This window comes from Cryptomeria japonica, chromosome 3 (genome assembly GCF_030272615.1).
Source record: "Cryptomeria japonica chromosome 3, Sugi_1.0, whole genome shotgun sequence".
NCBI classification, from domain to species: Eukaryota; Viridiplantae; Streptophyta; class Pinopsida; order Cupressales; family Cupressaceae; genus Cryptomeria; species Cryptomeria japonica.
Window position 1 is genome coordinate 759613309 of NC_081407.1, and position 13606 is coordinate 759626914.

Sequence of the window (13606 nt, forward strand, 5' to 3'; positions counted from 1 at the left end):
CATAGACTAAGATACAAAATCCTTATTTTAGCTCAACCATGATATAAGGCTATCACCAATAAAGAAAGCTATGCCACTTGTACTATTCTTTCTATGAAAGACCATTTGGGAGAAGAGAAGACATTACCTCATCAAGCACAAAATTTAAAGTAGTGCTTCAAATGTTCATCAATAGATTGCTCCATATGTGTAGAAAAGAATGTCATAAGACCATTCCTATAACTTCTTCCTCCATCTTTTGTTTACAATAGTGTTAAATGAATTAAAGTGCTCAACAACTTAATCCATATCAACCACCCTCAAATAATACTACTTACATAGAAGATGCTTGTTCACCAACGATATGGTGTGGTACAACTTTCCTAACTTTATAAAAAGGGGTTGTAGAGGATTCATGTACAACATTGAGGAGCAATAAATTTCCCAGACATAGCCAAATAAGATTACTATATTAACTATCTAAGACAACCCAGTTTTCATCCTTCATGCCTGTTGTTTTACTTCTAATGAAATCTTTACATAGATCTCAAACCGACTGACCCTGATAGCACAGAGGTTCCATTCCCATACCCAGTCCATAAATAACTGAATAGCCTGTTACATTTTGAAGGCCAATTCAACAAGAACCTGTTGCCACGTCCAGATCTCTAAGGCAGCCCAAGAACTACAAGGATATCATGCGTCTCACATAGAAAAAGAAGTCCCATTACTACCACTGGCCTGATATTCTACCAAGCATCACCAGCTCCTCTGCAACCTCCATAAAATATAACGCGCCAACTATACTAAATCCAACTCTAGTTTATATTCTTTAAATTTGGTAAATACAAAGAAGCTTAATACCGACCTCACAACATGCTTTGCAACAATTCAACTGGTCATAGTCAAGATGGGTATGAGACATTGACCATCTACGTCAAACTTTAATTAAGGCCGACTCTCGATGTTATGTGTGCACACTTGAAGAGTATCTCCATGCTTTTTCACAAATAACAAATTTCTTGTGTGTTGAAAAAAAGGCACATGGATTTTACAACAATCTGTTCTGCATGGTTGTTTTTGCTATGTTGTTCGATGATAAAAGATTAGAACGAACTCCATATAGCACATGTAGCTTTTGACTTCGTCGTGGGACATGGGATCCACATTTCCTTATAGTTGGTGGTCTCCTCCATCCCTCATCAACTAAAATTATTTTCGTATCACAAATCTAAATGTAGTTTTTAAATAAAAAGAAAAGTTTTTGCAGCCACACGAATTTGCATGGGGCCATTACATTATTTGTACGCTGGAAGGCTAGTACAACCTCGTTTCCAAAAGCAAATAAAATCTTGATGAAAGTATGCTTAGAAGAATTAAAGGAATAAAAATAATAGTCCAATGCACTCCGTGCGTGACGGTAATGTAGACCATGAAATCTCATGAGTAAATTCATGCACGTCCTCCAATCTGCGTATATTTATTAGTTGGGGATGGAAGGCAAGCATGCATAATGAAATAATCACGATGCTGAAGTAGTCAAATTTCGATTGCTGGTACTCACTTATTTGGTAAAAGTTCAAAATTAAGGACCTTTAGGAAGGCCATTCAAGTTAATATACCCCTCTTTTCCAAGCAACTTGCATAATTTAGCTGATTTTACCTTTGATATAGAACTATAAGGTTAGATCTTGTCCAATTCTAAGTGGTTGGTACAAGTCTAACACGAATATGATAGTAGAAACATACCACACACTAACAGTGATAACAAAAATACATGTAAAATTTAACTATTAAATAATTAGATATGAACAAAATATGGTTGAGACAATGGTTTTCTAGAATTCTCCCACTTATTTCAAATACCTTGCAAAAGCATAAAGGGAATATTAGCATCTAAGTATTAAGGACTATGAGGCCATTATATTTATTACACCATCTAATGTTATTTGTGCTTACATGCTTCATCAAATCATCTAAAACAATCACCAAAGAGTCATCATTTTCAATCATCATCCACTATCCTCCACCATGTGATGAGAAAAATGGTATTGTGCATCTATATGCTTCATTTATACACAAAAAATTGGGTTTTGGCCAAGCTAATGACACCTTGACTCTCACATTGAGTTTAAACTATTGCTTGAATAAGGCCAACAATTCAACAAAAACTCTAAAACCAACTCACCTCCTTACAGGCATTACTAATTGTCATGTACTATACCTCTACAATGGATAAATGACTACAACCCATCACTTGCTCATTCAAGTAATAGAAACACTAAATAGGCTAAAGAAATAGCCACTAGTAGATATTTTATGATCTACATCTCCTGTCAAATCTAAGTCAACAATCCCTTGTGAGTAATCACCATAGTAGAAGATATAATAATTTATAGTGTTCTGCATTCACCTTAAGTCTCTCTTAATTGTTGTTCAATGCTCTATGCCAATATTAGCCATATAATAATCCCAAGGCTCCCATTACATCACCAATGTCTAGCTTTATGTAAAATATAACATAAATTAGAATATGAAGTAGACTAGTGTAAGGAACATGCAATATATACTCTACATTTAACGGTGAAGACGTATATATTACTTAACTAATAACTTAGTACCCAAGAAAATAGAAACATTTACTAGCATATAATTCTGCATACTAAAATATTACAACACAAATTCAACATACTTAGTCTATCCCAATCAAACATTTCTTATTTCTCTCTCTTTTCAATGCCTAGGATGCATATAGGAACCCCTAATTGTTTATGTTGAAATGTATTGAAATTTTATATACCATATCTCTAATCATCCATTCATTGTTACCAAATATCAACAAATGATCTATGCATAAATTGATAAAAAGAGATTGATTACCATCATAAAGTTTAATTTTTAATAATTAAATAGTTGCTAAGGGGCCCAACGCCCAATACAGTAGAAAGTAAAGTCTATAAACAACATAACACAAAAAATAGGGGAAAAAAGAAACAATTATCGGCACCCCGATGACTACCATCTAGTACATAAAACCAACCCCACCAAAACCAAAGTCCAATATCTGACCAACTATATAGGCAACCAACATAATTAGGAAATACACTAGATTATAATACATAGCATATGAATTAAACTTTTGAAACCATAATTTTGGAGATCATTGGACACCATATAAGTATTGCTTCAATTTATATGCTAATGAAACCTTGCCTTTTACCACATAGTAGTTGTTAGGCGTTATTCTTTTTCCTACAAATATTATTTAATCTTTCTTTGGTTTATTAGGAGTGGTTAATGTGAATAAACATGGAAAAATACATAATCTACATGTACCACTTTCTAACACATGAGTAATTGAGTCACACACTCCCTTTTGGCTTGTTGTGCCTCCTTCCATAACCACGAGTTTGTTCTTACCTTTAGTAGGTTATAGGGTAATTAATTTTCTCACCCTCTTTTGGCTTTTATGCCACTAATTATAACTTCTTTTCTATCTTCACTTAAGGAGGTTATGCTACATATTTTGACATTTATCAAGTAGGTAAAACTTCCCATATTTTATGGGTAGTAGGAGTTAATGCACCTATTGGTAGCTTGGTGAGCGTATGAAGAGTATTCTCAAGTTCTCTTGCATTGTCTATATTGTTCTTTCATTTCAGATTTTGGCTCTACTATTTGATATTCGATTATCTATTAACTGTAGTTGCACATGATCTAGGTCAGACACGAGATTCTAGCCCGATTGTCACTTCCCAAAGAATCTAACATGGTACTGGAACTTGTTGTCTAGTACAGTTAATTTTAATATCTGGCTTTTATAGATTTGAGACTAACTGATAGCTATAATATTAAAAAACCAAGTATTCTCTTCTCCTACATCCTTGCATAGCCCTAATAATAAGTACAACTTAACAAAAGAATAAGCATCCCTATAATCTACTTTGCATAGTTATATTCTTGGGAGGTTTGCGTGATTGTAGCATTTAGGTAATTTTGGCAGAATTTTCAACATTTCCAAAGCATCCAAAAGGTTGGATAAAGTCACAATTGACTTTTTTTTCAAAAACATCAAAGCTTGGAGGACAAAATTAGAAATCAAATGTTAAAATCTAAAAACTTTTACAGGAGCCATTTTAAATTTTGCATTAGAAACTCATTTTTCAGTCACTAGAAAGAAAAAATATTTTTGGCATGCAAAAACCATTTTTAATAAGTTTGGCACCTTCCCTAATTTCAATCTATGTTCTCCCACTCCTATTTCCATACATCAATATATATCCATCCTTATCTATATCCTACCTATATTTATATTCATGCATTCCCATTAGTTTTTGTCCTATATTTGCATACATTTACCCATGATCATTGTATTATATATCTTTTTACAACGGACCATTTTTGTAGCATTGAGGATTGATCTTGCTTGGCTTGAATTTTAAGGAAAAATAAATTTGTTTCAAATTTTAAAATTCTCCTCTTTCCTCGTAGTCATTGGGAGTTGAGTTTGTAAAACATGGAATTATCTAGCAGGGCTTCAAATTTAAAGACATTAATTGACCATTAAGCAATCATTGACTTATTCGTATATAGAATGAACTTATGAACATTTTCATTTGGAACTTTAAATAGAATAAAAATATTGTATCAAAATCAACATCTAAGTATCTTTATCACAATCAAAAAACTATTCTAATTAAGGGAGTAGGAGAACATGACCATTGATTATTTCACTATCTTTATGATGTAGTTATAAATATACCAAGTCCTTAATAATCAATGAGGAGTATAGAATCTAGCAAATCAAAGAGAAAAAGTATATATTGTGATAGATAAGGTCTAGAGTTACAAATTAGACATGTATAATATAAAATTAATCTACAATCACATAATTAACTTAAAAGGTTAATAATTTCCCATGCAAGTGAATATATTTAGTTGCGTCGTATACAATTACACCGGGTGTGTTCATAGTTTCAAGAAACATTTGCATAAATTAGTTTTTTGAATTACTGGTATGAACATAAATTCAACTATTTCCTATCTCTATGTTGCAGTTCTTGTGAGATTTACCTAAGAAATGTTTTTAAGTGACAATCGAGATAATATAAACAAACACTGGCTTGACGTTCTACCACTACACTTCAAATTTGAGAAAAATATTATTCGATATTTTCCATATATTCGTCTTTAGTGAAAGATGACAAGAGAGTCTCGGCAACCAAAACTAAAATAACTAAGAAGCCTCATTCCGTGTGCTCATGCTTGCAAAGTAACAGAATTGAGGGATTCCTAAGAATTTGTCTATAATGCACGCATTTGGTCTAACAGCTGGAACCTTTTCTGCAGGTGAGAACACCCGAACTTGCAGTGATAGAGCCCACAATAGAGGAAGGTCTTGCCGCCATACTCGAAGCTTTGGCATAGCTTGAGGATTCTTTAGCCCCTGATGCTGTGAAGAATGCCCCATTTAACATAAGATCTCCCACTGATCTCCAGTTGCCTTCTGTTGAATCTTGGTGCTTTGTAACCTGCACATTACCCATACTATAACTATACTACAACCGTTGAATACCAAAGATATAAGAGACATGAGTTGTACAGGTCTTTTACCTCCTTGTGGAATCGATAATCAGGAGCAAGGAATCTGTTGCCTTGGCTGTTAATGGTGGGGTTTGCACTTCCCCCGATTGCATACATTTCCCAGTGGGTGTAATCATTGTTCACCACATGAAAGTATCCATGTCGACATCTGCATCATAACGTTAATATCTTAAAGACTTGAGCAAATAAACTTCAGCAAGCTGTATATTCGTGGTCTTTGTGCAAGGAATACAGTTTGTTACAAAATTCTATTCACACCTGGGCATACGTTGAACAAGCCCTTCTCCAAAGTGGTTGAAAGCAACTGTTACTTGCATTTTGACGTCCTCGGTGTAGGCGTCGCTGTGTCCTAGGAGCATCACCTGGAAAAAGCCAATAAATATTGGACTTGAGAAATAGCGTTCTATCGACAATTTAATAAATACTCACATTTTTTTCGTTCAAGTCAAGTAATAGGCTTTTAATACCCTACCCTAAAATCCTCGGATAAAAAATACAATTGTGAAACCTAATTTCAAAGAAAAGTATATTTATGGAAGACCAAAAAAGCAGTTTTGAGCACCTTGTCATGGTGAGTGAAAAAGCTGTTTGAAATGGTTATAGCAGTGGAACCCATGATGGCGTCGATCAATCCATCTGCGCAACTTGACAATGAACAGTGGTCAACCCAAATTGCGCTTGATCCAAAGATGGAAATCCCATCTCCATCACTCTTGGTTCTAAACCCATAATGTGTCGGGGAGCTCCTAACATTTGTGTTTCCCGCAGGTTTACAGTCGTGGATATGAACTCCATGAATGATAATATTGGTCACATACTGAATTGTAATGCAAGCTCCATTTGCTATATGAACATTGGCACCTCTACCATCAATAGTCTTATAACTGTTCATGATAAGCTCCTCCTTGAGCTGAATAACCATATCTTTTTGGAAAATAATCCAGAGAGGTTCGGTTTGAATAACAGCGTGCCGCAGAGTGCCAGGTCGAGGATTGACCGGGTCATCGTCATTTGGATCTGTAACTATATAAAATCTGCCATTCTTACCTCCAATGGCGTTTTTGCCAAATCCGATGGCACAATCAGCCAGTCTCTTTCGGTTGTTAACCCAGTTAGGATCACAACGCCAACAGTCATCGATGGGGTTCCCCGTTTCGCACGAGCTCAGCTTTCTTTTCGAATTATTTAAACTCCTGCACAATAGTTCTTGAAGTAAATAATCTCAACTGTCTGTAATATATGCTAGCTATAAAAAAATGCTAGGACTTCGAAATTCTCTTAATTGAACTGACTTAAATATCTTTTCTGTAGTGAATTTTCTTTCATTGAATCTGTCTCAACGACGACAATTGTTAATTATCCAATGGCATGATGATATGGGTGATAGAAATTTGTTCTATAACTGCTGCATACCAACTACAGTTACGAGAATAGTATTATAGAAATTACAGTGAAGAAAACGTCGAGGAACAGCATAAGAATAAATAGAACATTTATAATAAACCTTGTCATTTAAGATTTCATACTAATGTACTAAATTCAATAAGATATTGGATTTCATTTCTATACTACCATAAATAAATTCTCTAAAATTTCTAAATCATCTGAAAGGCGAAATGGTTACCTTTCTACCATTTGAACTACAAGCTCCGGCTTCTCAACATGATATTTATCACTATTCTCAGCCTTAGTCATATTGAAGGGGGTTCTTATTGATTCCACCATTACTAACTTGATGAAAAAGACAGCAAGAAGAAGAAACAATGGCTGTAAGGCTTGTCTGCTCGCCATTTTGGATAGGAGAAAACCTGCAATGGTTGTATTACATGCTATGGCTTTGGGCTATCTTATATACAAAATCATCATGTGCAAAATCTGTAGAGAAGGGGGAATCTTGACCCCGACGTTTGAAAAATTGTTGTGTGCACGTTATCTCAGTGCGATTATTACGGTGGTAATGCACATGACTATAGCGCTTGACTCATAAACAATAGTGAGTAATGATGTGATAGAGCATTCCTCCAACGTTTCTTAGAATGTTTACTCCGACGTTTTTCTGAATTGAGAGTTTTCTCCAAATCTATTTGAAAAACATAGATATAGAAACTTTCATGGATGTGGTGGACGCCGCATTTTATCCGTGTCTGCTTTCCATGGTGACTCCATTGAGTTATTCGGTAGTAACACTTCTTTGGGTTTCACATTAAAACATGAGAAACATTGGCAAAGGTGATATGGCCCACAAGTATGTTTGTCTTTGGTTATAAATGACTTTCCTCTTCCGTAATTTGCACGGCGATGGGCGACCAAGTTTGGTATAAAATTCTCGCATGTTGTTCCCGCGCTCACATGGTTCCCGCGCTCTTCATTTTTTTTATCGTGGAAAAAATTAGAATTCCAAAGAATCTAACATATCGAAACTTAATAGATTGTAAATGTATATTTGTAGGATAAACTTCTTTATGTTAACGCAATAAAACATAATGAATGGATGATTACGTTAGAGAAAGATAGGTCGAAGTGAAAATAATTGGAGTTTTATTTGCTATGTGTGACGTCACGAGGATACTTAGGTATAATAGACATATTTATATATTAATTTAAGGTTATAAGTTTATAAAGATTGATTATTTCTAATTCTACATCATATCAATTTAATAATATGAACTTTTAAATAATATGTTGAATCATTATATGTTTTTAGTTTGGATGGCTAGCTCAACCTGAAATATATATTTAATCAAACCAAATATTCAACTTTTAAAAATAATAAAGACATATGATACTATTGGAACATTTTTGTGCATTAATTCAGCTTTTAATTCTATTGAATTGTATGACACACACAGCTTAATAGTGAGAAGGCTTTTGTAAGAAGTATGAATGGTGAACTAATTGTTATTTATTTTGATCTAATAAGATCATTCATTTCTAGAACTTCTAATTGTGTAGATCTTACTTATAAAAAGGAGCTGTGAATAATAGAAGGCTTTTTAATACTTATAGTTTTTTACTATTAGATGGAGTAATTAATTATGTGAGATTTATTTTTTTATCAAATAAAAATCATTTAAATAGCATCAACAAAAGTCCAAATAGTTCTATGTGATTGGATTTGTAAACCATTTTTAGAAGTAGACATCTCACTTTCCATGCCACATAAAATAATATTAAAGTTGAACATGAGTCCTTATATCATAAATTCTATCGAAATTTTCTACCACCTCTTATTATTACAACATTTTTACACTAGATGACTTGTTATTAAATTATAAATACAAAAATAATAAATTATAAAAATGCCTCTTATATGTACTGACATGGAAAATATATTAAATATTTGGTAAATTTGTTTATCTTACATGAAGCAAACCCAAACACAAGTGAAATTGCTTTGAATATATCAATGTCCATTCACATGATTTAGTAATGTGTCAATTTTGATATTTTTTAATGTTTTGAGACAATAATAATTTCAAACTATAAGGACCTCCATATTATTAAAATAATGATATAGCATAAAATAAGCATTATTCTAAAACATTTAAAATAACACGTTCAAATATATTAGAATGGAAACATGATGTTTAAGTACAAAAGCCATTGACAAGCCCTATCATAAGGAAACAATTTCCTTTACATAGCTTCAAAAGGTCAATTACGAAGAGTACAAAAATTAAGGTAACCCTAACAGGAACTCACGAGACACTATCTCCAACAAGCACACATTGGGTGAGAGCATCATCGAAGAACATATCTACCCAACCACAAATCTTTACACTCCCCTGAAACTCTTCTTAGCATGAAGAATACCTGGCCCAACGCAAAGATGTCGAGAAATCTTAAACAAGTAGGAGTGATGGAATCTATGTAGCATGATATACTCTCTCTCTCTCTCTCTCTCTCTCTACTCTCTCTCTCTCTCTCTCTCTCTCTCTCTCTCTCTCTCTCTCTCTCTCTCTCTCTCTCTCTCTCTCTCTCTGTCTCTATGTTTGTGTGTGTGCGTGTGTGCGCGTGCACACACATGCTAATATAACAATATTATGATATGGCAAAGAGTATGAGTTTTAAATGATCAAAAGTAGTAGCATGGTATAATATTAAAATTTGATAAAACATCTTTTTCCCAATGCATCTTTTTAAGTCATTTGTTGATAGATATATAGAGGGTGATACTCAATCCTTATATGGTTCTCCATGTTTACCACCATCCATTTACACAAACAAGAATTGAATGCACAAGTATACAAAGTAGTCATAGGAAAATAGAAGCATCTAACAAGTATTATCTTCTTGATAATTAAATTTAGCATAAAAATTGATTTCAAACACATTAGTACATAAGAATACCAATAACAAGATTTGTCTAAACATGATCTTGAGAGTATAAAACTCATACAGACACATGTATAAGAGTACAAAAGAAAAGGTAACTATCAATCTATCTAATTAACCTGATATCATGAAAGACATATTAAATGCTAATTCATTATTAAATCTTCTAAATGATATACTTAAAAACTAATTCATGAGTTATTATATGATGCATAAATTCACTAACATTATATCATTAAAATGTTATAAATTGATAATAAATGATTATCATAAATAACTTAGTTTCATTCATTAAATCTAATTGGTTCAAATATTTTGACAATAGAATATATTTTCCATCTTAGAATAAACTTTCTACCTTAGATTTGATTATAATATTCAATATCATATTCATCTAATCACTCCTTTGATTAAAAAGTGTTATCATGATCAAACAATCAAAATATAAGATCAAATCCATTTAATATTTATATATATAGTCATAAACTTTAGAGATGGTTAACCATTTAATGATAAGGAACTATCATCTAGTCAAGAAACTATATGAACATGTCAACATGAGATTAATATGAAATTCCATCCTTATCCTTTACATTTAAAAAAACAAACTATGATATTATCATTAGAGTTTTCACTAAGTCAGAGTTCAATATTCAACAATCACAAAATAAAAAACAAAATTTATTATTTCTATATGGTAAGGGATAAGGGCTTACATCTTACCCTTGACCCAAGAGTCCATTTCTTTCATTACTATCCTTATTATCCTATTTTATATATTAGTCTTGTGATTTTAAAAAGTCTTTCTATTTTTAATCTAAACAAAGTATTGTAGAGGCATTCAAATAATAACTTATTCATCTTAAGATATACAGAAAGAATATATTCAAGTTTAATATTGTTGACTAATGAATTTATTTCTATACGTTTAAAGCTATAACTTAATAAATTTTAAGCTTTAATAACATCTCTACACCTCTTACTTAAATTCTCTTAATAACTACTTGCATTCTTATATTGATATATGCTACTCTATGCATTTATTAATATATAAATAAATATCTATTTTATTGATCTACTACTAATCTAATTATAAATAAATGGTAATAATCAATGGATGGATTTAGTCAAGCTAAGGATTACTGGCTATACTCTTGGGTTGACCTAAACAAATCCATGAGTAATAATATGCTAATGATTATAATTAAAGTGAGAGTTAATGTATTCAATTACAATTCATTAATAGCTAAATTTTATTACAAAAATATCATTCTAAATTACTTCAAAGAATTATTACAAAGGAAAAGTATTTATGAAATTCAAAACTTATAAATCCAAATTTTTAAACTATCCAAAATAACCAATAAACTTTTACATTGTTAGACAATATAGGATAACTTGTTACTGCTACACGGATTTGATTTTTGTCTTGAACAAAGATACATTATGAATAAAGGAAGATTGCACAAAGTGACATAAATAGAAGGTCATTTCCAAGGAAATCTAGATAGTTCTTTTCAATGAAAATAAAAGAAATAGTGGTTGTTGTTCTTAATAGAATGCATATATTATGTGCGTTAATCACACATAGACACTAAGAGAATGGTAATCAGTAGACACCAATTCCAAATTAATTACCCTTGATAACTTCTCCAAACATCATAGAAACTGATAAGATAAGATAAGAGGACATCAACACAAAATAATACTAGATTTATGTAGAAACTTAAGGGGAAAACCATGGTGAGAAAAGCTTCTTGGATCTAATATGCAAATCTAGCCTCATAAACTAAATAATAAACTTATAATATTTTGTATGCATCAACCCATAGGAGACACCAATGCTTGAGTCTAAGAAGTGAACACCAACTATAATCATGAGGCGCCAACCTTAAATACAATAATAGTACATCAAAGATATGATATGCAGATCTTCAAGGATGAAGCTTTAGGGTCACCTTGATCTAATCAACTTTTGACAACCCTCTCAAAGTGCATGAGACCTTCAATTGATTTTGCCCACTTAACCTAAAATTTAGTTGACAACTTACACAACTTTTGCGATGGTTATTAGTTCTACTAGCAAGAATTACTCTTTAAATGAATCCAATTACACTTATACATCCCTACATTATATATAATCACAACTCATCTTATAACTTATTTACAACATTCACACATTTGACACATGCATACTTTAGACCAAACATATAAAAGGCTTAAACCAAGATCCAACATGCTACTTCAAGAGTTGGATGATGCTATTCTTTACGAAAAATAATTAGTTGGTCCTAGTACACTTTCACATGCTTCCTATAGTTGGTTCATAGTGCAATAATTTGACCCATTCATAAAAAAATTCATAATATATTGTGAAGTGATCTCTATGAGCATAATGTTGACCCTAACTTTTCATGTTATTGAATTCCACCTTTGCAACTTGAATAGACTTGTCTTTGTGTGTAGCCATATTTATCTTCCAACATACAAGCCTCAAAATATAACTATGGTAGAATGTGGTATAAAATAATGTGCTAGTGGATATAGTTTTTGAGGAATGAACTTCATATACACATCACAAATACTTCCAAATCCTTCAACAATAAAAAATTGATTAAGATGATACTAGTGACATACTATATTGAATGATGTATTTAACATAACTTGACTCTATTTATCTAGATCAATAATTATTTGATATGACATAATATTAATTAAAATTATTGTAATTTTTGAAAACTGGATATTGAGGGTAACATAATGATAATTTATACAAAAACCTTAACTACCTCCTTTGAAATTAATGAAAATATAAATTTCAACAATCTCCTCCTTTGTCATTGGTTCCAAACATGAAAAATGCTACTAATAAAATACTCCTTGTAATGGAAATTAGGGGCTCCCCTTGTGTAGAAAATTTGCTTCCATTGTAATTGGACTTTCATTCTTCTCAAGTTTGGCTTTGTGCTCTTGTAATTGGACTTTCATTCTCTCTCTCTCTCTCTCTCTCTCTCTCTCTCTCTCTCTCTCTCTCTCTAATCCTTTCTTCCCCAAATGGTGTAGAATTTTGGCTTCCTTTCTCCCACTTTGACATCAATGACAAATATCCACTTTGATTCTTGGTCTTCAAGGAAAAATTAATCTACTAATACCTTTTGTAATTTTTTTCACAATACCACCAAGACTACTTGCAGTGAGGAGTCAACACTCCTCCTCAACATATACTAACTTCCTCTTCATTTAAGAGGGGGGCGATACCACTACCAAATTCTACCCAAGATATTAAATTGTCTCCTTTCGAAAAGGTTTTGTAATGATCTCTCCTTTGTTTCAACATATTCTATCTTCACTTGTTTCCTTGCAACCTTCTCTCTTAGATAGTGATACTTAATTGAGATATGGGTTTTTCCGTGAATGTGTTACCCAATCATTTGAAATTTTTATAGTACTTGTATTGTAACAAAGGATTGGCATGGGTTCTTCAAATTCAATCTCCATCTGCTACAATGTCTTTTTTTATCTATAAAACCTAAATGCAACAAGAAACTATTGCAATATATTTTGCTTCTACCATAGACTAAGATACAAAATCCTTATTTTAGCTCAACCATGATATAAGGCTATCACCAATAAAGAAAGCTATGCCACTTGTACTATTCTTTCTATGAAAGACCATTTGGGAGAAGAG

At 32.3% G+C, this 13606-nt stretch overlaps 1 protein-coding gene across 1 annotated transcript; it reads right to left on the reverse strand.

Annotated features, from left to right (window-relative positions):
* Positions 1-5303: 5303 nt before the first annotated feature.
* LOC131874355 (probable pectate lyase 18) lies at positions 5304-7374 on the reverse strand. Its single transcript, XM_059217692.1, has 5 exons — positions 7208-7374; positions 6146-6776; positions 5842-5945; positions 5593-5731; positions 5304-5510 (listed from the first exon to the last, which is right to left on the reverse strand). Exons 1-5 carry the CDS (start codon positions 7372-7374, stop codon positions 5304-5306), a joined length of 1248 nt encoding a protein of 415 aa, XP_059073675.1.
* Positions 7375-13606: the final 6232 nt, after the last annotated feature.